The sequence below is a fragment of the Bombus affinis genome, chromosome 9 (assembly GCF_024516045.1).
Source record: "Bombus affinis isolate iyBomAffi1 chromosome 9, iyBomAffi1.2, whole genome shotgun sequence".
Lineage (NCBI taxonomy): Eukaryota > Metazoa > Arthropoda > Insecta > Hymenoptera > Apidae > Bombus > Bombus affinis.
Genome location: NC_066352.1, coordinates 14,209,294 through 14,236,132, shown reverse-complemented (window position 1 = coordinate 14,236,132; position 26,839 = coordinate 14,209,294). Strand labels below are relative to the sequence as shown.

At 32.0% G+C, this 26,839-nt stretch overlaps 3 protein-coding genes across 3 annotated transcripts; 2 read left to right on the top strand and 1 right to left on the bottom strand.

The window, feature by feature from the left end:
• The first annotated feature begins 1,102 nt into the window (after positions 1 to 1,102).
• Positions 1,103 to 8,198, top strand: LOC126920396 (protein takeout-like). The gene is made up of 4 exons (XM_050730730.1): positions 1,103 to 1,455; positions 3,023 to 3,310; positions 5,386 to 5,535; positions 6,286 to 8,198. Exons 1-4 carry the CDS (start codon positions 1,167 to 1,169, stop codon positions 6,435 to 6,437), a joined length of 879 nt encoding a protein of 292 aa, XP_050586687.1. The 5' UTR covers positions 1,103 to 1,166; the 3' UTR covers positions 6,438 to 8,198.
• A 5,544-nt stretch (positions 8,199 to 13,742) lies between these two features.
• LOC126920405 (circadian clock-controlled protein daywake-like) lies at positions 13,743 to 20,797 on the top strand. The gene is made up of 3 exons (XM_050730747.1): positions 13,743 to 14,005; positions 15,724 to 15,955; positions 19,552 to 20,797. Exons 1-3 carry the CDS (start codon positions 13,939 to 13,941, stop codon positions 19,991 to 19,993), a joined length of 741 nt encoding a protein of 246 aa, XP_050586704.1. The 5' UTR covers positions 13,743 to 13,938; the 3' UTR covers positions 19,994 to 20,797.
• Positions 20,743 to 25,792, bottom strand: LOC126920407 (uncharacterized). The gene is made up of 3 exons (XM_050730749.1): positions 25,636 to 25,792; positions 22,272 to 22,634; positions 20,743 to 21,593 (listed from the first exon to the last, which is right to left on the bottom strand). Exons 1-3 carry the CDS (start codon positions 25,694 to 25,696, stop codon positions 21,289 to 21,291), a joined length of 729 nt encoding a protein of 242 aa, XP_050586706.1. The 5' UTR covers positions 25,697 to 25,792; the 3' UTR covers positions 20,743 to 21,288.
• Between the last annotated feature and the right edge of the window lie 1,047 nt (positions 25,793 to 26,839).

Here is a 26,839-nt window from a genome sequence, read left to right as displayed (position 1 = left end):
ATCAGTTCGTTTCTATCGTTTTCCACGCGTAGAAGAAAGTCGCGACTATGGAAGCTGTGAGAAAGTTAGTCACTAAGATAATTAACACGTGTCGTGCTCTGTATCGATCGCGTTGATGTTATGCTTTCAGAGAAGAATGAAGAAGGAAAGTACGAATTTATGAGAATTGTTTCTTTAGAGACCAGCTTGCGCTTTCTAACGCCATCACGAGAAACACAGTAAACATTGACCTCTATACAACGTAACGATCCTGAACGAAATTACATTACGCGTTAAAGAAGATGAAATCTTTTTACTAGTTTTTATTTTCCATGTATCGATATACAACATTCGCGGCTATAATAATTTTATAAAATAAGAGTCGTTTGCTTTACAATGTTTCTTTTTAAATAACATTAAAATAAATAAATATGTTAATACGATACGAATTTATAATATACACTTAATATAGTAATGCATTTTGATACTTTGCTTTGCACAAGAAAACGCTATGTCTATGCTAATTTAATTTCTATGACAGATGATTTTTCGTATTACAATTAATTCCTAAATAACCGAAAATAGTTTAGAAAAAGCATTACACAAAACGGTTTAAAAATTGTACAATAGTTGGCGATCTAATCGTTGAAGCCTAGCGGTTGCTTCTTTATACGCGCGTTGAAGTCACCAGCGGTGCTATCGTTTACCAGCGCTGCTTTACCGACGTTGACTTTCAACTATGTCATTTCTGAACTCTTTCAAGAACTTCTATACCATCGCGTTAAATCTGTTCGTTGTTTTACGCGCATTGAAAAATACATTATTGTATTGGTATCAATATCGATATAGTAAAATAAACGAACATCGCGTTAAATACAAGAATATTATGTTACATACTAATATAAAATAACATGTTACGATATGCAATGCTAAAGCACTCGACCTATGCTTGTCCTAATGTAATTTCGTCGATTTTCTTTGCTCTTCGTGTCGTCGAGATAATCGATTTGCTTATCTAATATAAAACTATGCTCGCGTAACGCAATGCTTCCGGAACTTAATTCACAAACAACTCGTCCGCGCTTAATTTCGACATCGAAGAAAGTCCTTTAAAAGGGAGGTGCTCGATCCATCGTTGGATTCTGTTTTGTTCTTCGTGTACAAGCGTCGAAGGCAAAGCGGGGGCAATGTCAAGGTGCTATAAGGCTTGGCGCATCCCTGACTGTCGGTCATTCCACGCGGAGAAATTCGATCGACACGGAGGAGGTTCGGGACACACAGGAGCCAACGATCTGCAACTGAAGACAACGATGAAGAGCATCTTGTTGGTGTGCGCGTGTTCGTTGCTGATCGGCGTACAGGCCATCGGTAGATACAGAGGATTAGAGTTTTTAGAACCTTGCTCTAGGAGGGACTACAATATCGAGAGTTGCCTCGCTAGGTCAGCCAATGCGCTCACCGAACACTTCCGGCATGGTAAGAAATTATTTGCCTTAAACTTTTTGGCCAAGTTTAGCGCAATAATTAATTTAACCTAGATACGTCTGATTTTTCTTTTTTAATATTTACCATACGCGTGTATTTAGCTTCTTAACAGAATATATCGATCAAACGTTTGTTAGCAGAAATCTTAAAACAGATAGGAAAATTATACTTGTTGAGTATCCTTTGGTAAATTTTTAGCGAAAATAGAATTTTGAATTCGACGTTTGAGAAAGTTACGCGCGTTTTACACTTTTTGGTGTTGCCACAGAGACTGCCTCGGGAAGAGTGCCGGGATCAAAATCCTCCTCTAACGGTACCTATCTTGTAGAAATTCTCATGGGAATATCAATACTCTACTGCGCATAATTACATAATTGCGGAATCAACGTAACTCTAGAACTAAATTGTACACATAAATATTTAGTTTAATTATCTTCAGACATTTTACCTTTTATTTAATAAGTCGATAATTTTCTACACGTTCTGCGATTTATTTCGATTTATTTATTTATTTATTTATTACTATTTAAACATACACTAACCTCGTATACGTTGAGTTCTTGCTTATAGATTTTAAGAGGTACAATGATTGCTTAGGTAAAGGTATCTTACATTTTCCAAATGTTTGAAAATAATTTCGCCGATATTTATAAATATATTTGCAAATAAACAATTATTCTCTCCTGTCCATAACAAACTCTTTTCTGAAAAAAACACGTTCTCCGATAAAATTTTATTTCGATCGTTTGATTTAACTCTACATTTCGTTTGTATCTCGAATCTGCGACTTTTCTTTCGATCATTCACCGCAAGACACCTGATAGGTCGCAGTCACCAAGTTGCATTACACACTTGCCCGAGATCCGTAGACCCATTTTCTAAAAGTAGGATTCGCGTGTCATGCGGTGAAAAATACGGAAGTCGAAAGTCGGGAATTACAGATTGCGGGAGCACGTGGTATCGTTGAGAACGAGTAAAAAAAAAAACATCGAGCGCCAAAGAAGCAGGTTATAACGGTGTATTCGAATGGTCACCCAGTGTCCTACATTCCACTAGAACTACGCATTACAGTACGATGGAATAGGTTCGGTTTACTCGAAAAGATTGAATAAAACTCGCCGGAATTTTTAACATCCAAGCGTTCATCTTTATTTGACATTTATAAGAATTTCTTTTCTCGCTATTTTTGATAAATAATGTAACGATAAACAAACGTGGAACGAGCCGCGATCGATCGATTAATCTTCTACCTCCTTTCGCTGTTCCTTTTAATTATAAGCAGAAAATTCTGCCGGAGGCTAATATAACGTTGACGTTTATTCGCATCTGCTACACGTGAAATGAAAACAGATATTTTTTATATTTCTCTAAATATAAATCGAAACACGTCGATTTTCTCGAGTATCTTCGACCATCCCAAAATTTTCTTTCGCATCGTTCAATATTTAAATGATATTTAAGTTTCATAATTTCGACGACAATCCAATAAAATACGAAATCAACTTCAAACTTCCTGACACAGATCAAACATGTTAATTTAGCGATTATCAAACGTCAGGTTTACCGCAATTGGGCTATCCAGAGGTAGAACCCATTATCCTTGACGAACTTCATATCGCACTTGGTGGAGGACCGGATGGCTACAGGGCTCAGTTTAAGAACATTACAGCAAGAGGAGTTTCCATGTTACGAGTGACTGGTCTGAGGGCCAGATTATCGGAAGACGAGGTGCAGCTGCAATTAGCCCTCAGCATTCCGAAAATCAGAGCTGCTGCCAAGTACAGATCTAGTGGTACCTTGCTGTTGGTGAAAGCCAGCGGTGCTGGTGACTATTGGGGTGAATATGGTAAGTAACGATAGTTATTTTTAACGCAATTGTCAATGGAGAATTTAGCGGTAATCTCTGATATTTACTGATTATAAACGTATTAATATAGTATATATGGTACATATTGATATAGCAAATATCAATGTCGGGGCCGACGTGACATTTTGCGGGGCCTGAATACACATTCAAATCCTACACTTAAATTTTACAACGAGGAATTATTTATTTACGAATGCTGTTACATGTTATATATTTTTTATAAGAAGTTTTTTAAACAAATCCAAGTAATATTTTTTCGCATGCATAATTCGTCTTCAAGGGGGAAAAATTCAATGAAAGTAGAAAATTTGTAATCATGTATGACTTTTGCAAAAAAGCTATTGATGTAGTTTAATTTCTCTAAAATGTACATTTCTCTGAAAACGCCTGGATTTTTTTATCCAAAGTAGTTTCCAGGATATGAGGACTTTATGGAGTTACACTGAACTTTCGTGATTTTTGTCACTCCTTTAAACTGAATCATCGCTACTAAAAAAATGTCTTGCATATGTTAACGGTATCATCGTTCTGTGAAAAGTTAATCGAAATCGGTGTTTTTTAATTGGGTAATTTTCGTAGACCACGGGGCCTTTCAAAACGCGCGGCCGGGTTCCGGCGAACGCGCTCAACCTGCCTTGCGCCGGCCCTGATCAATCTTATAAGACGAATGATCGTAAAAATTGCCAAAATTTTTGCTTCGCCGATAGTCGAATTATCGTTTAGAATTGCAATATTAGAAATTTGCAACCGCGTAGATGGTAAATTTTCTTATCTTCTACGTTAGATTGAATTTCGATTGCTGGGCTAAATAACGTTAATCTGATTATTGAAATGTTAAATTTGCCTATCGTGCCAACATTGGTAAACTATTGAATGTTACAATTGCAAGAGTTGTAGGATACTACGATGAACCGTAGAACAGATACTTTGAGCGAAACGTGATTCGAATTCGAATAGGTTACTCGTGAGATAAAGTATCAATTAGATGACTACGAGTAGAAACGGGTTGCGACGGTGAGCAATTATAATTGAAGAGATAAATAAACAGCGACGGTAGAACATCGTGGGCTAAGTGAAAAGGTAAAAGTCACTAGCGTCCTCAACTTTCACCATCGACGTAATGCAAATTTGTTTTCAGCTGATTTTTATGTTCCGTTCCGCAGGCTATACTGCGTCGAATTCGCAACAATGTTTATTTAGTTATAGAAACGGTAATTTTAACGATAACATTGTTCCATATTAACCGTAAAGATTTTTCAAAAAGATTTTCTTTTACTAAAAATTATCTTCCAGTACCTCAAGATTGAGTATTAATGAGCTATCTCTGTTGAATTGGAAAAGTATATAAACACTGACGTTAAAGATTCTTCATTTGTGTAATACAACGCACGTTACTAAATGAGAAAACAAAAGGCCGGTGTTCTTTTACTCGGAAAAATGAATTCACATAACAATTTCAAAATTCTTTAAAAAAATTCGCCATACATAAGATACAAATATGAATAATACAATAATCTTATAGTCGATTTATTTATTTATACAAAATTATTCAGAATTGTATATATATATATACGTTTTAAATTTATTATACATTCGTTCATTTCAAAGTATTCAGAGATAGTTTTCAGCGAAAATATGGTAATAAACAGTTGAAAAAGTATGAAAAATGTAAGTTCCTTTTGTTTAATGCGACGCAAAATGTTTATCTAAAGAAACGTAAAAAGATATGGATAATGCGCGCATCGTGAGAGACACTGAGCTTATCTTCGCGCGAATGGTAACGTTGACCCTCTAATTAATTCGCCTTGTAGAATGCAACCAGTTTGATATAATTGCACTTTGCCGTTTGCAACGCGGAACGCAAACCTTGGCCAATGCGCAGGTCTTCAAACATCAATTTTTGCTTTTGGTAGGAAAATAGCATAATTTTTTGCAGGATCTATGAGCGTATAAATTCTGTGATTAATGGGAAAAAAATTGTTTAGAATTCTACCTGTGAAGTATATAAAAACAAGATCTACTTAGATTTAAAAACGCATCTTTTATGATTACAGAAGGTGTAAAGGCAAAAGTATTCATCCGGGCGAAGCCATTCGCTGCTCAAGGTCGCAATTATTTAAGATTGCAGCAACTTAAAATGGACTTTAGCGTGCAGAATATTAAGATGGGCGTCGAAAATGTTCGCGACAGCAACGCCATTATTCGTAAGTTTTTTTTCTAAAAAATCAATTAATTAAATCACACAAATGTATGCACCAATCTTAACTAAGGTTCAACTGTTCAAAATGAAATTTAATCCGTTAAAAACTACATTGCAAATTTGATCGACGTATTATCGTGTATCGTTGTGTGTATACGATTCAAAGTATAATAAATTATAGCGTTGCTAATTTTGTAAAAAGGGTGACGAATATATCAAGAAAGATTTTTGAAGTCTGTTTGCTAGAAGAACGACGTACGCGTATTAAATGTACGTATCTATGTATATTTAAAAAAGATTCTTAATTTTCTCAATAATTCATTCTAAAAGCGAACTCTTCCAGGAACAGAGAGTCGTCTTACTTCTTAGAATTATAATATCTAAAATAAGAAAAATGTTAGAAGTAAAACATTATTTTATTTCTTTGTTTAACTACTAAGCGAGACTGTTACATAAACGGCAAAAGCGGAGAATCTTTTTCACCACCAAATGATATAATTATTGGTAATTTACTTTAAGTTTATCTTAGTCTTTCTAATGGTGTGTTCTTCTTCTATAAATCAACTGAATATCTATCTAAGCAATCAGTTTCTGATGGAAATGAACGAGTAAATTGCTGTATGTATAACATACTATGAAAATCGTAGTATTATGTACGAAAGCTTACATAAAATCGTTAAAGTTGATCTCAAACAATCTTAATTACCGATCGATCGTGTTTAATAAGAGTTTTTCTTTCTCTGTGTTATTTCAGTGGCAGCATTAAATCTCTTCATTAATACCAACAGCCAAGAATTGTTAAAAGAGATGAAACCTGATCTAAGGAGGAAATTAGTTCAGGTAATGACAAGCTTCGTTGAGAGGATCTTTGCTCAGGTACCATACGATGCGTGGATCATTGATTGAATCGATTAAAATGGCATCATATCTGTCGATAGTCACTTAAGGAAAAAGGATCACCAAATATCTTGCGACACATCGATTAAAAAATAAGAAGTTTATGCATACGAAAGATACAACTACGAAAATGTTATCTTTATGTTCTTATGTTCAAAAAAAGATTTTTTTTGTCCACTAGGAAACAGATGAAGTGGACACCAAAATTGAGTTTTATAAATATTTATTCATTTGTATATAATCTGTAATGTAAATTTAAATGTTTTGTTAAAATTGACGACTAAGAATCACAATGTCGAAAGTCAGTCTATTGCTGATTTTCATAAGATAGCGTCCTGCATTTATTATTATAAAGCTGTATCGTGGTATAAAACGTACCGTGGCTGAGATTAAAGTTATACAGTTAACTTTTACAGTTTTGTTTAAATATAAGATCAAATTAGTCAAGCTGCGATAATTTCCAAAAGTAAATTAGTCGAATGTTGAATTAATTCGAACTTAAGATATTTCAACCTGATAAGCTTACTTTTGCATTATTTATGTCACTTATACGAATGTAAAATGTCGTAGACATTATGTAAGTGTATGTGTGATAGTTATAAGGAATGGATGATTTACAATAACAATTTAAATACCATCGAATTGGACTAATCACGTTAAGTTATGTGTTCGCGTGTTCATCGATTGTATTGTTACGATTATTTATGACTAACTGAAGGATGAGAATGACGGAAGCTGAATTATCGTTTGATATTCTTGACATGCCAGTAAATTGGTATTCGTAACGATCGCAACTTTCTCCGTTTTCATTTTTTAGTTTATAACATATGCTTCGCATAATATGTTCTTTTATATCTTGCTTCGTGTTATATGTTTCGTGTATCGTTCGTTTTATATTCTCCCATGTGTTTATCACGAGAAATGGATATATATTTCTTTGATTGCCATCGTTGTATTCAAATAAAAATGAACTATTTCATTTATAAAGAGCTTTTAAATCTATTTTAGTCCGAAGAACATATCGAACGACGTTATTAATACGAAGTTGAAAACAGTTTATCTTCTGGTATTTAGGAATTATGATGCAACGGTCGTTACATGTGTATGTATGATTGCAAATAACACGCGTAAAATGAATCGAAATTTCAATCGCTAATCACATATTAAAATAGGAATTTCCACGAAGGAAAATCCTATGATTTATGAATTATTCACTATACGTGTACACGTTTTGTATTTAGAACGTATATAATCTTAAAATCCTCTCAGTATGTCAAGGAATGGAATATCAGAGAGAAGAAGGCAGTTTGAAGAATTAATCGTTTATAACATTAAGGGAAACTTACACATTTAATGCGAAAACGTAAGAGACGAGAAAGCATCGTTTATTTTTATGACATACATTTGTTAATGAAATAAGCAAAAAGCCATCATTTCTCAAACTCAGGCAGATGAATCCACAGTGTCTACAAAAGGTATTTGCGCGTCGTTGTGTTTATTATGATATTTACATACTAATTAATTATGTCCAGATATATGGAATTCCGTATTATTTAGTAGAATTTCCATACGAATGCAAAAATGTAATATTATGAAAACGAAATGTAAAACCTGATGAAAAATGCATCATTGAGAAATAAAGATGTGCGCAATTATTCTTTCTAGCTATTATACATACAAAATTCAATAGCCTTAAATATAGAATCGGAAAATGTTTTCTAAGTTAATGCTTTAAATTCTAGAATTGTATATAGTCGATATTTAACTCGTGTTATTTTCATTTACATGATATTTAACGCATTTGTAATATTTATAGTCCACTTAACTAAGCTAATTATATTGTATTAACAATTCATAATGTTTTAATAGAAATTTAATGCACCACACGATAAAAATAAATTACAACTATTACGCTGCTTGTTTCACTAAATTTAATCTCTTCAATGAAACGTCTCGTTACAAGCGAGTTTACTTGTCATCTTGTAATTTATCAATTTCAATGAACGAGTGTCGTGACTTTTAATAGAGTTCGTGGAAACTATACAAGATAGAAGAAACGAGAAGAATAATTAATGATTTCGACGTTTGCGACGTTCCGAAGTTCCGGAGCCTTTCGTGAAGATGATTATGCACGCCCGTCGTTATTCTTTGGATGGCAGACGAGGAAAATTAATGAAATTACCAATATGATTGGTCACATGATCTAATTCATATTGAATCATGCGCACGAAATGACAAAATAAAGTTAAAATGCGATCGGTTGATCGTTTGAAGATGACTTAATTTCACTGTTTTTCGTTTCCATGTCTTTTCTTATAATATGAAGTATAATATTTGTACGTTGTACAAGGATAAAAGATATTTTCTTCTTGTAATAAAAATCGCGTCACTTTTGTATTGTCTGTATTTGTGTTTCTTGTATTTATCTGTTTGTCTGCAAGGAACGGAAAAAGGTGAAAAATAACATTTATTAATTTTGAATCATAAATGACATTGTTTGTCACTGAAACAATTCGTTGCCTTCAGATCATTTTTTCGCTCTTGTCCAGAAGAAAAATTAAACCTCTCAAGTTGTATCTCGTTCCAATGTAGTAAACAGAGAAAGTACCAAACCGGATATGATTTTTAATTACACGACATAAAATATATATAAAATATACATATATATATTACACGGAAGAATTATTCAGGTTATAGCAGATATGATGCAGGAAAATATGTATTTTTAATTTAAGATATTGTAGTATTCCTCGAATAATCGTAAAATAATTATTTACATTCATAAAAGTACTATACTCGTAAGAATATTTTCACGTGTAAATTAATACACGCACAGATACATGTAAATAATATTCCTACCAACGTTTATAAAAAAAAGTAATCAATAATTCATGTTTTTAAAGAAGCAGATAAAGACACTGGTACTCCTTGAGTTTATATTTTTTATTGTGGTTTAACTCGAACAACACGATTCGAAGGTGGCAATTTTTATAACATATCCCTACAATTAACAAGAAAGTATTCGTTTTCTGCATTTGCTTTTGGCGATGATAATGGAAAGAAACACGTATGAAACTAAACAAGTAGGAAACTTTATTTCGACGCATAAAGAATTTTATATTATTTATTCATTTATTTCTAATTTTTCAACAGTAGTTTTCTTTATGATCATCTTGATATTTTCATGACAACTTGCTGAATTTTTTTCTGAGGGAATGCCCAATACATTGATTCACGTTTATACGCAAGCTTGTTATTATTTATGTGTAATATTATATAAGAAGCTTTAAAAAATATCCAGAGAAATAAGTTTCTTATTTTTAATAATCTAAATTATAATATAATCGAAATAAATTATCGTTACTTAAATTACTGTTTTTGAGAGTTTTGTTCTTTAGAGTAAATAAGATTAGAGTAAAGAGTTCTCTAGAGTAAATAACATTAGATTAAAATTAATGGAGAATCGTTTATCTTTCTTGAAATTTTATAACTCGTTATAGTAAATAGTTGAAAATAGGCGTTCTTGCCAAAATTTTATATTTAATTATATTTCACAAAACGTTTATAGAATTCAGCAAGAAATTTTGATGAAATTTGACAAACTCAATTTCGATTCTATTTTTCAAATTGTCAAATAATTCTTTTAACGTTAAACCGTTTACTCATAAGTAGTCTAATTAATTTAACTATTAGACTTATTTGTTTTCTTCTTTAACTCTTCTAAAACTCTAACGTTTTTCTACTCCATTGTAGAGTTGTTTGTTATATTTAAAGCATGTGTTTAAAGCAACGGATTTATTTTTTATATCAACTTTTTTTTTCTTTTAAAAATCGCTATTTACTTCTGAGAGGAACCAGTTTTTGCAAATTATTCATAAATACGAATTCAAGTAAGTTAGTAACCTATCTTATTATTCATATTTATTAAAGAATCTCAAATGAAATTTTACTTCTAAATAGGTTTTTGAGGTTAAATTGTAATTTGGTAAATGAAATGTTTTTTAAATGATTGCTCATCTATAGGGGACAGTATCTTTTCACGTTCAAGCAAAATTTCATGAAAAATTTCGAAATCAAGCAAATCTAGATACGAAGATATTCTCTTCCCATTTAAATCTCTGTCAGTCATTTACATGCAGTGAGACGAAGAGATTCCAATAACGGTGCCTTGTTTCCCTTTCGTCGCTTCATAGCGTTGATTTCACCGAACAGATACGTTCTCGAAGAATCAAAATGGACAAATCATCTCTATGACGCGTTTCAAAGTGGTGGACGCGCTGAAAAGCACGACTACGCTACCTCGATCTACTAATATTCTAAATGCGTATTGTCTTTCCTCTAGCAACTTGCTGGTCGTTGCCTGTTTTCCAAGAAAGGGACGCGGACAAACGAAAAACCAGCCAACCGGCTCGTGATACTCGACGACGTCGTCGAAGGACAGGGTCAAAATACTATTTCTACCTTGATACATCACGTGCATATGCTTCCCTGCAAACATTTGCTTCTTTTTGAGCACGTTCGTTTCACGTGTACGCGCGTTTTTCTTAAAAATCATTCCAATTATACGCGATAAAGTAACTTTGCGAAGTTTCATTCCGTGGCGAAGGATGGCTATTTTTATTTTATCCTTTTTCTTTCTTTTTGCTTTCCTTCGTGAGATCATTCTGTATTTCCGCACGGTCAGAACTTTGTTCGTACGTAGAATAAAGCGCATGAATATATAATTAAAAATCATTTACGAAAATGTTAAATTATCTTGTAGGATAAATACGAGACATAAGTAAATATATAGTTTTGTATTTTAATCCGATATTTATGCAAGAATTGATAATGGTTATATCATAAGCGGATTTTTTGATGTCGGCATAATGCACAGTGATCGGTGGATTGTGAATCCTTATGTATATTTATGGGAAATGTAATGCTGCAACATTTATGGCTAATATATAGATATATAATGTACAAAATAAATAAAAATGTAAAAAATATTCAAAACACAGTCGTCCTTGTAATATATTCAGTAGTTAAAAAAGAATTATGTCTGCGGAAATACCCTTGTTCATAAAAATATGCACTTGCATAAACGTCCGCAATCTAATGATCAGAAATGTAACTTTTATAAATGTAAAAAGACATATGAATAGGCATGTGCAATTATTCGCTATACATCAGGCATTGTATACTGGAGCTAGTAATAACGTTTTCGCGTAGGAGCAAGAAAGCGTAATCGATCGTGTTTTTATAGAAATTGATACGTAATTTCATTCTCTTCTTCGGTATCTTATCCTCGTAAACCTTTAATTTTTTTAAATGGTTTTCTTAAATTTCTTTTTTATACGGTTGCACGTAGTGAAACCGTAAAAGAATACAACGTAACATAGCATCGTGATGAGGAAGTAAAATTATAAAAATATCAAATGAAACGCACGAAATGGTAGTATGATCTCAGTTTGTAATAGTAGCGATAGAAAGAAATAAAGATAATAGGCTCTTGTTGTAATTGTAAAAAAATAAGGCAACCATCAAATTATTAGAGTCACAGCGTGATGATAAGAAAATAAGGTGCATGTAAAAGATCATTTTCCCAACAATGTTGCTAAACGTATACTTACGATCTGCAAAAACAACGAAAACTCGGCACGACTAGATTTTCATTTGAAAGTTAATCTGAAATGATCATTTAATGCAGGTGGCTTTAACAACAATATGATTATCGTACTGCATACGGATATTGGTATTAAGCAATTAAACACTGCAAGATGACGATTAACCACCTACTTATTCAATGTTTTTATTCAAATAGTAGGGAATTGCGTCGCAGGCAAGATAGTTTATCAGTTTTTATGATTGAAATTGAAAAACATTGTAGGTGATGATGACAAGACAGAAAAAATCTTGAATAGGAGAAAAAGTTTTCCTCGGGTGTCGTTGCATTTTTCAGGAATGAGTCAACATGAGCCAACTGTTTTGTTCCTTTTTGTATTGCATAACGATGGAAATTAATTGAAAAAAAAATATGAAGATGTATGGTTAACTCATTGTAAGGAAGATCTGAATGAAAATGTGAATTGAAAATCTTATGAATAAAAACAGAAATTTCAAAGATTCGTTCGCGAAGACGAAGGTGAACAATTATAGATGAAAGTAACAACGTGATGGAAGGAAAGTGAAGTATTATTATTATTATACTCAGATTTTAAAAGGTTGTAGATTCTTTTATAATCACTTAAACCATGTTTTGAATTAATTTCCCATGACCCATGCGATTAAATATTTCTTGTAATTTGTACGATATTCTAAATGAAATTCTTGTACTCGACACACGAAGGTAAAATAAAAATGTCAAATTTAAAAACACGTATATTAAAAATTCAAGCATTATTCCAAACTTTATAGAAGTACAATATTTATTCTTGGTTCTGAATTCTTTTAAAATATAAATGTATTACTGAATACATTAGACCTTGGAATTTTCTCTTAGACGCTACTTGTACGTCTCAAACGAATCTTCAAATACATTAGCGCAGTAAAATTCCATTTACCTAAAAGTGAACGAAGGACAAATAATTTATGTAACCAAGGTTCATTGACTTTCCCCACAATCTATCATTTCTCGCTGAAATAATACAATTTCATGTTCAGATAAGCGAATTCGCTCAACAGGAAGTTCATTATTGATCACGTAGTGGCGTAGTAGGTACAAGACATAATAACGTGGAAACGCAACATCATTGGGAAACGGAAATGAAGTAATTTACAAACTATAAAAACAGAATAGATTTCCGTGATTAAAAAAAGAAGCTAGTCTATGTTATATTTGCATAATGTAGGGTAAATGTTTCGTAATGTATAAATCCTGGATAAAAATTGAAATAATTTGGAGGGCAGCGAATTAAAATTGGAAATTTCAGGAATTTTATAAATTCCTTTTTTCATCGTTATTATATTATATCATTATAGTTATATCACGTGTATATTATTACAATACACGTATATTATTTCATATGTAATAAATAACGTGAATAAACTAATAAAAATTGCAAATAAATCGCATTAATACGACATTGACCTTTAACGGATTAAACTTCGTCCGAGTAATTAATGGAAAGATAAATTGAGTTGTAGAATGTATAGTTCGCATGAATATGCACATTTTAACGTGTATAGGATAAAAAATATGGCAACACGCGCCTTGTCAAGATCACATGTTGAGAATTCGTAATGTCCTCCAGCACGTTGATCTGGATGCTCTAGAGCAAGTATCATCGACGAATAACAGCAGAGAGGGGAGAAAGGTAGAACTATAAGGACTTGAGGCTGACCTCCGCGTTATTCACTTGTAGACCGACGATCTGATCATTCGTGGGTGACTAAACAGCCCTGCTCTTTCGTTCGCGATCGTTCTCATTCGAGATTCTCTGTTACAACGATCAAGATATACTTTTATATTTATTTTAACTTTTTAACAAAATTTTCTTCGACCCAAAAAATTAATCTTTAAGAAGAGGAAATGAAGACAATCGTACTAGCCGGATTGATCGTGGCGATTTTTTGCGCTACTTTCGCGCGCGAACTACGTAAGTGACACTTTGAAATTTTTATTCTTTCAATTAATCTCTTTTAATTTTATAGCTTAGGTTTTCGTTTATAGTTCGGCTACTGGTTGAATTTTACGTGCAACGTAGGACGAATTTTGGTGATTTACAGTCGAAGGTTCATGATCTTCGACGATTTATCGATTTAACCTGTTTTTGGAATACACCGTGTGGATTTTCGAATATTTTGATACGTGATATTTTAACGTACGATCGATAAGTTTATTAAGAAATTTTATTCCGCATCAAAATTCGTTTACGCGACTATTGTATTCTTGTAGAAAACTATTAAACGAAAATGTGTTGTGTCGCCTGGGGCAACGAATTGAAACACGCGCGTAATTTTGACGTTTAGTTTGATTTGCGAAATTACGGATAAGTGCGCACGATGGTTTTATCGTTTGCGAGAATTTTATAAAACGACAAAGCTGTCATTTAAAAATTAATATGCATTAGTAAAATTGGTCGTATTATCAAAACTCATTTTCTATTTAAGAAGCTACCTTACCTTTAGATTCAGTGTAGTTTTCAAATGATAAGTCAAATAGAGAAGATTATTTTAAATCGCAATTAGTCATTGGTTGCACGTATTCGATGAATCATATAATTAATTTTAATGTATGTATGTACACTTACTACGTACGCATTTCAATGGACATTCTAATTTTAATAATTAGCCGAGTATATGAGGAATATAATACAGGAAATAGCTGCATTTTTCTCGAAAGTGACATGCATAAGATCTGTATTTATAAAAGATTGTATTATTCATTTTCAAGTCTTTTTAATAGTATATTTTCATATTTGAAAACATATTTTTTTTTTTTTTTTGTCTATTCTATATTTTCTACAATTTCTAATACATGCAATACGTTAAGTCACATAGGTTACTTATAATCAATCAGTTTTCTAAAACGGAAAGTTTCTGTTGATCTTTGCCACAAGTAATTTGCATTGATTATGTTTAGTCATTAATTTATCACAAAGTACCACAAGGTAAACCTGACTAAAAATCATATATTTTTAAATTGTAGTTAGTATCGTCAGGTTGCTTTTAGATAAATAATAACTCAACTCGAGTTTGAATTTGCATTACAGCGAAAGCACCTGGACGTAAATTTAACTTTATGAAAACGATATAAATATCGAATATTAATTAACTTTCTAGTAATTGAATGCAAAGAAATTGTATTCCGGCAACCTTTGTCGATTTAGAAGAATATTAAAGACAAGATTTTTGAAATTTTTCGTAAAATTGCTTTTTCTTCGATTTATCGTTCACAAGTGTAAATTAAACGTAAAATATAAATCATCTATCGCTAGTTACATTTTCGGGACAAATTGAGATTTTAAATATTTATATTTCTTCGTAGTATATTTCTTTAATCTTTTCGTTTTATTTTTTCAGCCGACATTTGTTTATTAACATATTCTACTTACTGTCGTATTTCACGATCGATGTTCGATATAATTTACATATTTACGGAAGAACGTTACTAACGAATTTATCATCGATTGAATAAAAATCATTTGAATTTTAATTTCCATCCTACTATTTTATAGCAAAAAGAAGAAGAAACATTTCAAAATGAAAAATTACAGTGGACATTTAGATTTAATCATCGATTTAGATGTTTCATCATTGACATAGATTTCGCGATTAAATAGTAATTAATACTTTTTTGTTAAATTCCGTACAGCCGATTTTATTCACGTTTGCAAGAAGAACGATCCGAACTTGGCCGATTGCATAAAGGCAAGTGTGAATAACCTTAAACCCAAATTGAAAACTGGAATACCAGATTATAAAATACCATCTTTGGAACCATTGGAATTGAAAGAATTGGTAGCCACGACAGGAGGGAACATCAAATTGATGCTGAAGAACGTCATCGTTCATGGCGCCAGTAACTTTACGTTATTGAGGATGAAGTAAGTAGCAAAATCGATAAGAAGAGAAACTTTCCACAATTTTTAATATCTAAAGGTTTCAAAGCGAAAGAAAATTGAAAAATTACGATTTATTCCTCTTAATCCAACCAGTTACATACTTGAAGTTAGAATTATTTCGACGAGATTAAATAGTGATGTTCTTCGCGTTGTGCTGTTTCCAGTTTGCGTAGTATAAATGTTCACGCGATAACTTCTCTGCAAATTCAAGATTATATTATATCGTTCAAAGATCTATCAATTGCCATTATTGCAACATTTCCCATCTTGATAGTATCTCTTTGTTGCTTCATTCTCGATCTCGCTGAATCGTGCAATTACAAGATGTTTCAGTAATCCGAAGCGGCTGAGAATATATCCGATCGTTAGCTATTTATTTTCCCAGTCGATATACAATGGTCATTAGATTCTAAATTGTTGTAAGAATACGATCGCACGCGTTAAAAAGTCTGATATTTCACGTTTAAGGAGAGATACATTATACTTTGCTGTGATATTTTTAAATACTTTTAACAACTAGATCGTATAATATACATTTAAATGCTTGAATATATAAAGTTTTGTACGAGAAGAATTTCCATTTAAGCTTTATTTCTTTCGTTGGGTTCGTAAAAATATAAATATTCACGGTATAGTATAACGTTTTCCATTTAAGCTTTATTTCTTTCGTTGGGTTCGTAAAAATATAAATACTCACGGTATAGTATAACGTTGTTGTTACGCGTATTTTGAAAAAATTAAAATTAAAAAAAATTCCATACGTAAAGATCTTATGAGCGAATTTTTATCGGCGAATTTTCCACTTTTACAGTTGTAACGCGTTACGTCGTTTATTATAAAATTTAATGCGCTACGAATTATGTAAATGCGTCTGATTTATGATAACGCAGCGTCATTAAGTCAATAGGATCAGGGAAAATGTCAGATTCGAGCACCATTGTTGTGTCTGAGTTGTAATCTCGATTACGAACGATGTATCTATATAACAGTGAAAGAATCGTTGTGTCTAGACGCTGTAATGTGTCGTTGATTCATCGATCAACAGTTTTTATTACAGCATGACATTCATATTCGAGAAGTGAGAAAATCAGGATTATTTAAAATTTCAAATAATTAAAATAATTCAGTTTAGCTTCTGTACCTTTGCGTCATAAGGATGAAGTTATTAACATTTAAAATATTCAGTAAATTTCGCAAGTATTAAGTATCGTATATAATACAATTTTTTACTATGAATTAAAATTGCTAGAAACTTGCTATGTTTCCCTTTACAATGTACAAAGTTTGTTTATTACGAAAATAATGACGTTGTTGCGAAATTCGATTTACCTACTGTCACTGTAAGTTAATTATTCGAGACGAGTTTCAGTGAATATGAAGGAAGATTGCGTGGCGGGTTTCATAAAACAAACTTGGCTTCCGTCATTATGTCAAATTAACCGGGTAATGACACATGTTATGAACTCGGCGATGAACGACCTGCCTTGAAATCACATTCGGAAATGACGACGTCGTATAGCGTAGCAGTTAAGTACGTTCGCGAAAACGAACTTGGTCTCGAAGAGAATCGAATTAATTTCAAATGTTCCAGAGAATTCGGATAATCGGAAATCTAAAAATTCCATTCTTTAGTATCGGAATTACCTAATTTATCGTAATTTTTTAAAAATATAGGAGAATGAATTACATAGATCCGTATATTAATTAAAAGCTAAACTTTTCGAAACAATTGCAACAGTAAATTCTATTTCTTAGGATTAAAAATATATAATTTATTTTACAGAAATGTAACAAATGTAAATTTTTTAGAATTAGGCTTATTTAATTTATTTTATTCTATTGAGTTGGCCAATAAAACCCAATATATTAACCCCAAACTAACCCCAATATATTAGGTTGTCCGAAAAGTTTCTTTCGTTTCACAAGGTGATAATAGATGAACAACAATTTCTCTTTTATATTATTTTGTTGAATTACGTATGATCCATTCCGTCATATTTCTATCATAACGTTCGTGCATAATTCAATAAATTAATATAAAACAAAAAACATTGTGCGTCTATTATTTCCTTATAAAACGAAAGAAACATTTCGGACAACCTAATACATAACATGGAAATGTGTTCAATCCATTGAAAATAGGTTGAAAATTATTGCGTATTACGGGCATGACGGTGATTGAACAATTACTTTACATTTTTCCTTTTTAACAATTATCGGTTAACGTCGCATCAGCGATGACAAGGCTGACATTTTATAAAAGGTACTTCATTATGTGAATACCTTCTGTTATTTTTATCGTACCAGAAGGTTGATTAACACTGGAATTATCGATGGTTAACACGAAGCTATTTCTACCAAAACCAGCCAAAATGACTGGTCTTTAAAAAATACGTAATAATAGAATATTTTTATATTTATTGATTTATTCCTTTGTTACAGAAGCAATTCCATGTTATGTAGTACATTTTTGGTATTATTAATTTATTATCTCCAAACGAGGATTGGCACATTTATAAAATTGTAGAACCAGTCATTTTGACTGGTGTGGTATTGCTAGTGTTAGCATTTAGCGATCTAGCGATAGATAACTGGTATCATCATATTGAATGATACGCAGTAAAAATTTTAAAAACATGTAGCAAATTGTACAAACCGAGGAAACTGGTTAATTGGGGTCCCATAAACAGATTGCAGGACCCTTTTAACAAATAGCAGTCATTTCGACTGGTATTGATATAAGTAGCCTTGATACAAAATTATCTTCAGTTTGAATACATAAAAAACAAAATAAAACTCATCATATTATTGTTTTAGTTATCGTTGCGAAAGTCATTACATCATTGCGGAAAAAAGATATAACATGAAGTAGGAATTTTAAAATAAAATTGTAAAACCAGTGAATTTGACTGGTACGATAGTTCTAGTGTTGATCATCTTTCACATTTTTTATGTTTCCCCTTTTTCTGGTCTATATCTTTTTCAACGTTTCGTCTCACACTTCGTTACTTATCGTCCTTAAGTCTTGAAAATCAGATGCAATTCATTGGTGATGATTGATTCCCTGCCGGGTGACTCATAAACGAATAAATAAAACAACAGTAAGAGATCCTCTCTTTGTATTCCGCGTATGCACGAGTGACCGTGACACGAACTGCCATGGCTCTAGTTGGAAATAATTTGTATGGCGAACGCGACAGGTGAATTGCAAAAAGAGATGGAAACCATATGTTTGGAAACGATGAATTCCAGTGACGTGTAATTTATTAATCAAACGATTCTCTTTGTTTCTATCAATCAGAATCGTTTCTATAGGAAACTATAGGAAATTATATAAAATTATAAAAGTAAATATTCTTCCATCGTTTAACACATCGAGATTTTTATACATTTTGCCCTGAGAATATCGGAATAAATCGAGATATACCGCACCGTAACATGGAATTTTCGCAAAATATACACTGTACCCGCTCATCTTTTTCAACGTGGCTCATCGGAGTGCACGTTGACGTTCAACGCGTTAAAATTGAAGAAATTCTCGTATTCTTTCAATCCTTCATATACTCAATTTTCCGCAGAGCCAATTTGGATACCCTAAACTTCGTGGCCGAGCTAGACCTTCCAAATCTTCTTATCGAAGGAAATTACGACGTGGATGGACGAATAATCCTTCTTCAGATTCGAGGAAGCGGGCCGATGACTGGCGACTTTACAAATTGCAAGGCGTTGGTGAAAATGCAGATGCAGATGTCAAAGAGAAACGACGGTGAAAATTATCTGAAACTGACCGATCTTAAAACCAAAATCTCGGTAGGAGGTGGTAAACTGAATCTGCAAAATCTGTTCGGCGGTGATCCAGTTCTTGGCGAAGCTGTCAACACTGCCATCAACAGCAACTTCGACTCCTTTCTCAAAGAAATAAAGCCATCTATCGAGAGCGCAATCTCCAACACGTTCACAGAGATCGCAAACGGTATCCTGCAAGAGTTTACTTACGAGATACTTTTCCCAGAATCGTAAGAACGTACCAAAAAATATCGTAAATCAATGATCGAGCACCGACGACAGTCAGATGATCTATGTCATTTTTAAAGAAATTCATCGAAGTATGTTAATAAACGACGAAGAAGATTTCTTAGTATTCTTAAATCTGGAATTATGATTTTGCTCTCGTATTATGTTGGCGAGATTGCAGGAGATTATTGTACTTATTTGTTTGAAAGATGGAAAAATGCGAGTGTCGGGTACATTACGGATTTTTATGCATTTTATGGGAAATTGAAAAATATAAAAATATGCATAGAATACATGTAATACGGCAAATATATGAAATATCCAAATAGTATATGTATATAAGTAGTTTATAACGCATGGATGGAACAAATTTCTGCAAAAATTATATTTTTTTTTCTTTTTTTTTTTCTTTTTTTTTTCTTTTTTTTTTAGTGTAAATGTAGTGTAATAATCGCGTTAATATGTTAGTTTCTTTCGTTGAGTTTTCTATCTTCCGTTTGCAATTATTATTGCGTTACAGATACATTTGTAATATTGTAATTCTTCAGTTGCCATCTTCCATGTTTTGTGATCATTACAATACTTTGCGATGAATTGTGAGAAAGAAAATAGTTATCTGTATAATGCTTAAGGGGGCAATGCGTGAGTCAAATAAAGAAATTAATTTTACATTACATTTACAGTTACATTAGTTTTTGGTTAATTGCGTAGAATGATACTAATACATGATATTGGTAAGACAATAAACAAAAGTATAATTCTAAAAGATTTTATACAATTTATTATCACAATAAACCATTGTATCAAGTATTTTCAGAAATGCGTATTTTTTTACTAATAAACGTGTAGGATACATTTTTTTTTTTTTACAGAATATCGTACGACGTTTAACAAGGAGATAATTTCAATAAATTACATAACAAAGAGATTAATCGCAAGAATAACGAAGATGTTATTTAAGTCACTCACATAGTTGATAACTTTTTAATCCACGAAATTTCTGTTATTTCAGTCACTTTAAAAATGTTGACAACTTTTTAATACACGAAACTTATGTTATTTCAGTCACTTTAAAAATGTTGACAAATTTTTAATCCACGAAATTTATGTTATTTCAGTCGCACTAAAAATGTTGACAAATTTGTCATCGATAAACACCGTGGCTAATATATGGTTAAAAAAATAGTCGAATAACCAACGATTTATTTTATGAGAAACGTAACTCAATCGTTTATTTCGTTAGAACCGTTATTTCCTTTTATTTCACAGGGATTTTCGCAATGATCTCTTAACGATCTGCTTTACTCCCGATCGGGCAAAAGTTCGTCATAAGGGAAGTGCTTGCAGATCTTGTTAGATATTTCTAGGCATCTCTGGGAAATGGCTTTCTCTAAATTAGGTCTGGTCATTTCCAATATTTCTCGATTATTGTGGCCAATCGCCTCTCTGAACGCATCCCGCAGAGTTTCGTCGAAATTTTCCGGCTCGTATTTGATAGTATAATCCTTGATGTCCAAGTGCGTGGTCAATGACGAGAAGTAGACATACTGTTTTCCAGCGTGTTCCACCAGGTTGTACAACATTTTTATCTTTGCGTTTGCGTTATCTGTAAAGGAAGTTTGTAATTATCGTTACGGAAAGATTTTTCGCGATGAGGCGTTCAGCTGCGGTTTTGACGGTGAACGTGAGGCGAGCGGAATGGCTAGAGCGGATCGATAACAGTCGATTTCTTCCGATCTTTTCTCGGAAGAATCGTATCTAAACAATTACAAACTGACTTTGTAAAAATGGGCAAATGTTGCGAAATTCAAAGGTTCGTATTTCTTAAACAAATTCGAAATCAATAAAATATTGATTCAAACTCTGGCTAATTTCGCATGGGCCGTAGCATATTTCATCTCTAAGTGGCCCGTTTGGCGTGGTGCAACCCTCTTGAAATTTATATAGCGCATACAATACGCGCTCAGAAGTTTTCTATGACAAGTGTCCAAATATGTAGTTTCTCGAGCCAATCCATAATTTTATAAGTTCAACTTCACTTTGGTTTACACCAAATTTTTAACTGTTTCTTATAACATCTCGCAAGTTTTTACTAATGGAATCCAGAAATACTTCTTTTAACGCGCGGATATTATTATTTTGAAAATGATGTATACACAAAGTTCATACGTATTCTACAGTTTACTTGAATTATAATAATATGCCTTACGACTCATGCGCATCGCCAGGAGTTAGACCGAATGAATTAATATTTTCTAGATATAAAAAATTACTTTTAACTTACTGGTGGTAAAGGTGAGAGGTCCTTTTCCATTTATAGGGATCAAGATCCTAATGCTAATATTGTAATTGCCATCTATTTTAGCTTCATCCAAATTCAGATCGATGTCTACTTGCTGCTTCTTGAGATCTAAGTGCAGCCTATTTATATGATACGTCAATATGCCAGTGAGCGTGACGTTGGATCCAGTGGCCTTAAAGTTTGCGGTATCAATAAGTACCATGTCCCCGATGAACATTGGGTCTGTTGGTGGAACATTCAACTCTGGTATACCAGCGGCAAGTTTCTTGGCTATACCATCCACGCTCTTCGTGATGCAGTCATCGAGATTCGGATTTTTCATGCCGCAAATATGTATGTATGGAGCTGCAAAGATTTGTCAATATTTATCTTTCAATCTTATTCTCCGAAACATCTGTTCATATTCTATTGTTTTTGTAATATTGGGCCCTGAATCTTCTAATTTCGATCTTTGCAGGATTTTATATTCTTTTATACTGTTAAACAGAGAAAAATGAAAAAAACGAAACAAGAGAAAAGTGACAGAAGGAAAAGGAAATAATCAGAGTCACGGTTGGCACGAGATATTAGAGCTTAAGAGGAAATGGAAATCCTGGCAACACCTGGCAACCTGCCCGTAGAACCTGAGCGATTGGAAGCAAGATAGTTGGCCAGGTAAACTTTGGTTTGGTAACTAAGTGATTGCGGATTTTGTCATTAGGTGGTATTGATAAAATCCGCAATTACTTAGTTGCCAACCCAATAGTAAGAAAATAAGTTAGTCGATAAGTAGCTTAAGGATACTGTAAGACATTTTGTAAAGGACAGGGAAATACCTTAAACTCGTTGAAGGGAAAGAGCAGAAAAGAAGATGATCTTTTCTGGAAACTTTTTATTCTCAATCCTTTTCTTGTAAGATATATTTTCCCTCGAATTATATATTTGTTTCTGTGAACAAATCATCTTGCTACTTGAAATTACTTACTACGTATTTTTATTCTTCTGAAGTTTGAAATATACGAGTTCGTTCCTAATTTTTTGGAAATTATATTAATTATATCTTTCACCTTTAATTTTCTTTGTTTTTCCCTAATTTATTTTCCTTGATATTTTATCATAAAGACGAATAGAAAAATCAAGATACTTTATGCTGCATAGGAAAGAGGAAAAACATAGATTTCCAGGAACACACGTGTTTACTTTTTTTTTTTCGCAAGGAAATTAATTTTAAATGTTGTACAAATGCAGAATGATTAGCAATTCCAAGTCGATTACGTAAAGTAGTCTGATAATTAACCTATTTCTATAGATATTTTTCTTTCTTTAGCTTTTCTTAAGAATATTTTTCAGTAGACTACCGTTCTTCTTAAAAATTCAACGCATGAAATATAAAATTCTTATTCATTTACAGGTGTTACTGACCAAATAAATAACGACCCGTCTAGGTCGGTAAGTATGAATTACTTCGACACTGTTTACATAAAAAGGTAGAATATTATTTAACGTAAGATCACCCGTTTTGGCTGGCACGAACAGTTATTTTATTTCCTGGTTTTTAGACTTTTAGTTTTAATTTTCACACTTACGACTAAGACGATAGCTACATATAGTAGCTTATTTATGTTATATATTCAATTCAATAAGGAAAATTTTATTCTTTATAAAGAGATAAAAGGAGATAAAAAGGATGTATATATTTCAAATTCTAGATCGACACATTTGATGCATTCCTTTTTCTTTATATTTACATCTTATATTTAAATTATTACACCTACTTACATATGTCGGTGTTTTATTTTTATGCAATGAATTTAATTGTAAAATACTTCATTTAATATGCAATGTATAATCTAATGTATAAATTGCGTAAGATATTCTCATTTTAATACTACTTTTCAGTCGACTAGATCATCTTAGATAAGTTAAATTAACATAAGATTTCGTAAAATATTTAACGCTCAACGTTTAACATATTTTACCAATCTGTTGTAAACTCTAATTCTTTAAATTCTATGCGCAATCGGATTATGAGCTTCTTGGTTTTCGAGAGCATTGATAGTAATTGTATGACATGCAACATTTTCTTCTGTTTTACGATGCCCAGCCTTCGTGTCGTCCATGATATTTATTCATTTATGGATATCCTTGGTATGTCTATGTATTAATTATCTATAACCGCTTAATTGAAATATTAGTATGAAAAAGCCTTTTTTTCGCTTTTTTATTTATCTATATTTTATGTCCTGTTACATGATTCTGATTTATTTATTGGCTCTATCGATACGATGGGTTTAAGTCACGATAAAGAGATTTCTTCTAAATCGTATCTATCCGTATTATGCACTTGAAATTTTATTTTAATAAACGTTAGTTGTATCTTCGTCGAATTTATGGTTGTATTTGTTACAGTGGAATTATATTTGTTTTACCATTGAATTGACTAAAATAACCCACAGTGAAGAATATTGAATTTAGAGGAAGTTACAACGTGTTTGATTATTATTTTAGCAACACTTCAAAGTGTCTGTTTCGCGTTGCAGTGCGAGTTTTCAGTGTCAATATTTGATGTAAAATTATACTTAGTGTACGTATATTATATTTCTATATATTGTGACATTTAATACTTTATTCTGCATTACGTCTTATTACACATTTATCGAATATTCAATAAACACTAATGCAGGATTACAGATTTTATCAAAGATTAATTGATTTTCAACTCAAGACGAATATGAATAAATTAAATGTTACAGGCTTTTTTCAAGCTTTACTACTTTTCCTACTAACTGGTTTACCAAAGCATGAAGAACGAGGAGAGATCTGATACAACTCCCAAACTAACTAACTCTAGAATAACGAATAAGTTCACCGATATTAATTGATTAATTGTAGTTTAATTAACTGTTATGATTTAATCAATTATAATTTACAAAACTCGATTAATATATATACAATCTATATTTGTCTCTTTATTTAAATTAATGTTTGCCTTCTCGGAATATATGAATTCTGCTTGATCTATACAAATATTCTATGCAATTAATATTTAGTAATATAATAATATAATACGCAATATAATCTGTATGTGTAAATTAATTAACACACCACATATGTAAGTAACTGACGTTTTATTTTCAACTTTCAACTATCCTATTTTTTCTCCTTCTTTCAACTTTCTGATCACCATAATTTTCTAAATTTTATCTTTAAAAATCCAAAATCTTATTTATAATTATAAGTGTTTAATTTAAAGAAATCTGAAATATTATTTAACGAGCTTTCGAGTCTATCAGAAGTTCGATGTATCGTTTTATTCGAAAAAAAAAAAAAAAACGAAAAGATCATATCGAGCTTGAAATTTACTTACGAATTTCAATTGCCATAAATCCAACAATAATCGTCGAAAAGAAAAGCAGCCTGAACGACATTCTCTCGTTCTGTTAGATTCAATATTAAAGCGGAAACAATCACAGATCTCCGTTTTTCCGTACAAATCGGAACTGATCTTCGGACGTCTGCCAACCTCTTATATATACTCTCAGAGTATGCTGAATCGACGACTATTCTGAATCATCAAAGTCCACGACGGTCGTATTTACAACAAAAAATAGGGAGAGTCTTCTCCCACTGAGTTTATTTTATCAATTAGTCCTTTTCAATTTAGAATTTTAATGAGTATAATAAATATTTATGTAATCGATTTTTTGACTCGCGTTATTCCTTTCTCTTTTCCATCTCGTTTTTCTTTCTCGTTCCACCTGTTTACGTATAAGTGTTAGATTCATTTTGTCATTATTGTAACATTATAATAGTTTTGTTTCGGGACGACAAGAAAGGAAATATTTGACAGATTTTTGGAAACATTATTTTTACAGAAAAGAACAAGGAATTAAATTATTATCTTTAATATCTTTAACTATGGTATGGTTATGGTTATTATAGGAGGAGAGGAAATATAAACGAACGTGAGAAAGCGTATGGTTTGTAACCAGAAGTACTTCTCGATTCACAGACCAAGAATTACGACTTGCTTTTTTAATCGTAAACTAGTACAGAAAGCATAATAAGAGTAATTACTGTATTTAGTACTCTTTTTTTTTCTTTTTTCTTTACTTTTTTTCCTATGCGATATTCCATGTAAACATTAAGAGAAGTTTCCTATCGTTATTTTTGTAATAAAAAAAGTAAAAAACTGCAAGCGAGTAAGGTGAAATGGACTGGTAGTTGCCAGATAGTCCTCAGATTTTTTGCAACGTTACATTTTATTTTAAGAAATAACTTTTCTTAATTTAGTTATCATCCCAATCCTTCACTATGCGTTCAACGTTAATTTTTCAAATTTATTTCATAGAAATTTTTTTTATTAATATGTTTTATTCATGTTGAACGAACAACTTTCTTATTTTTAGATATTTCGCAAGATCGAGAGACACGACGTTTTATTTATGATATATATCACACATTTCGCGTATAAGCAAAGAAACAACGTTTTCTTCTCCATTGATCCACAAGATCCCAATTATTCTTTTACTATAATTCTACTCTAATACGTTAATTGCTTCATTGTATTA

Bases quoted from the DNA above. Each gene is read 5' to 3' on its own strand.
- LOC126920407 (XM_050730749.1), bottom strand. From the start codon at position 25,696: ATGTCGTTCAGGCTGCTTTTCTTTTCGACGATTATTGTTGGATTTATG. The intron at 22,635-25,635 runs GTAAGTAAATTT...AAATCTTTGCAG, and splicing joins ATTTATGGCAATTGAAATTC to CTCCATACATACATATTTGC. The intron at 21,594-22,271 runs GTAAGTTAAAAG...CTTCCTTTACAG, and splicing joins ACCTCTCACCTTTACCACCA to ATAACGCAAACGCAAAGATA.
- LOC126920396 (XM_050730730.1), top strand. From the start codon at position 1,167: ATGTCAAGGTGCTATAAGGCTTGGCGCATCCCTGACTGTCGGTCATTC. The intron at 1,456-3,022 runs GTAAGAAATTAT...ATCAAACGTCAG, and splicing joins CACCGAACACTTCCGGCATG to GTTTACCGCAATTGGGCTAT. The intron at 3,311-5,385 runs GTAAGTAACGAT...TTATGATTACAG, and splicing joins TGACTATTGGGGTGAATATG to AAGGTGTAAAGGCAAAAGTA.
- LOC126920405 (XM_050730747.1), top strand. From the start codon at position 13,939: ATGAAGACAATCGTACTAGCCGGATTGATCGTGGCGATTTTTTGCGCT. The intron at 14,006-15,723 runs GTAAGTGACACT...AATTCCGTACAG, and splicing joins TACTTTCGCGCGCGAACTAC to CCGATTTTATTCACGTTTGC. The intron at 15,956-19,551 runs GTAAGTAGCAAA...AATTTTCCGCAG, and splicing joins TTTACGTTATTGAGGATGAA to AGCCAATTTGGATACCCTAA.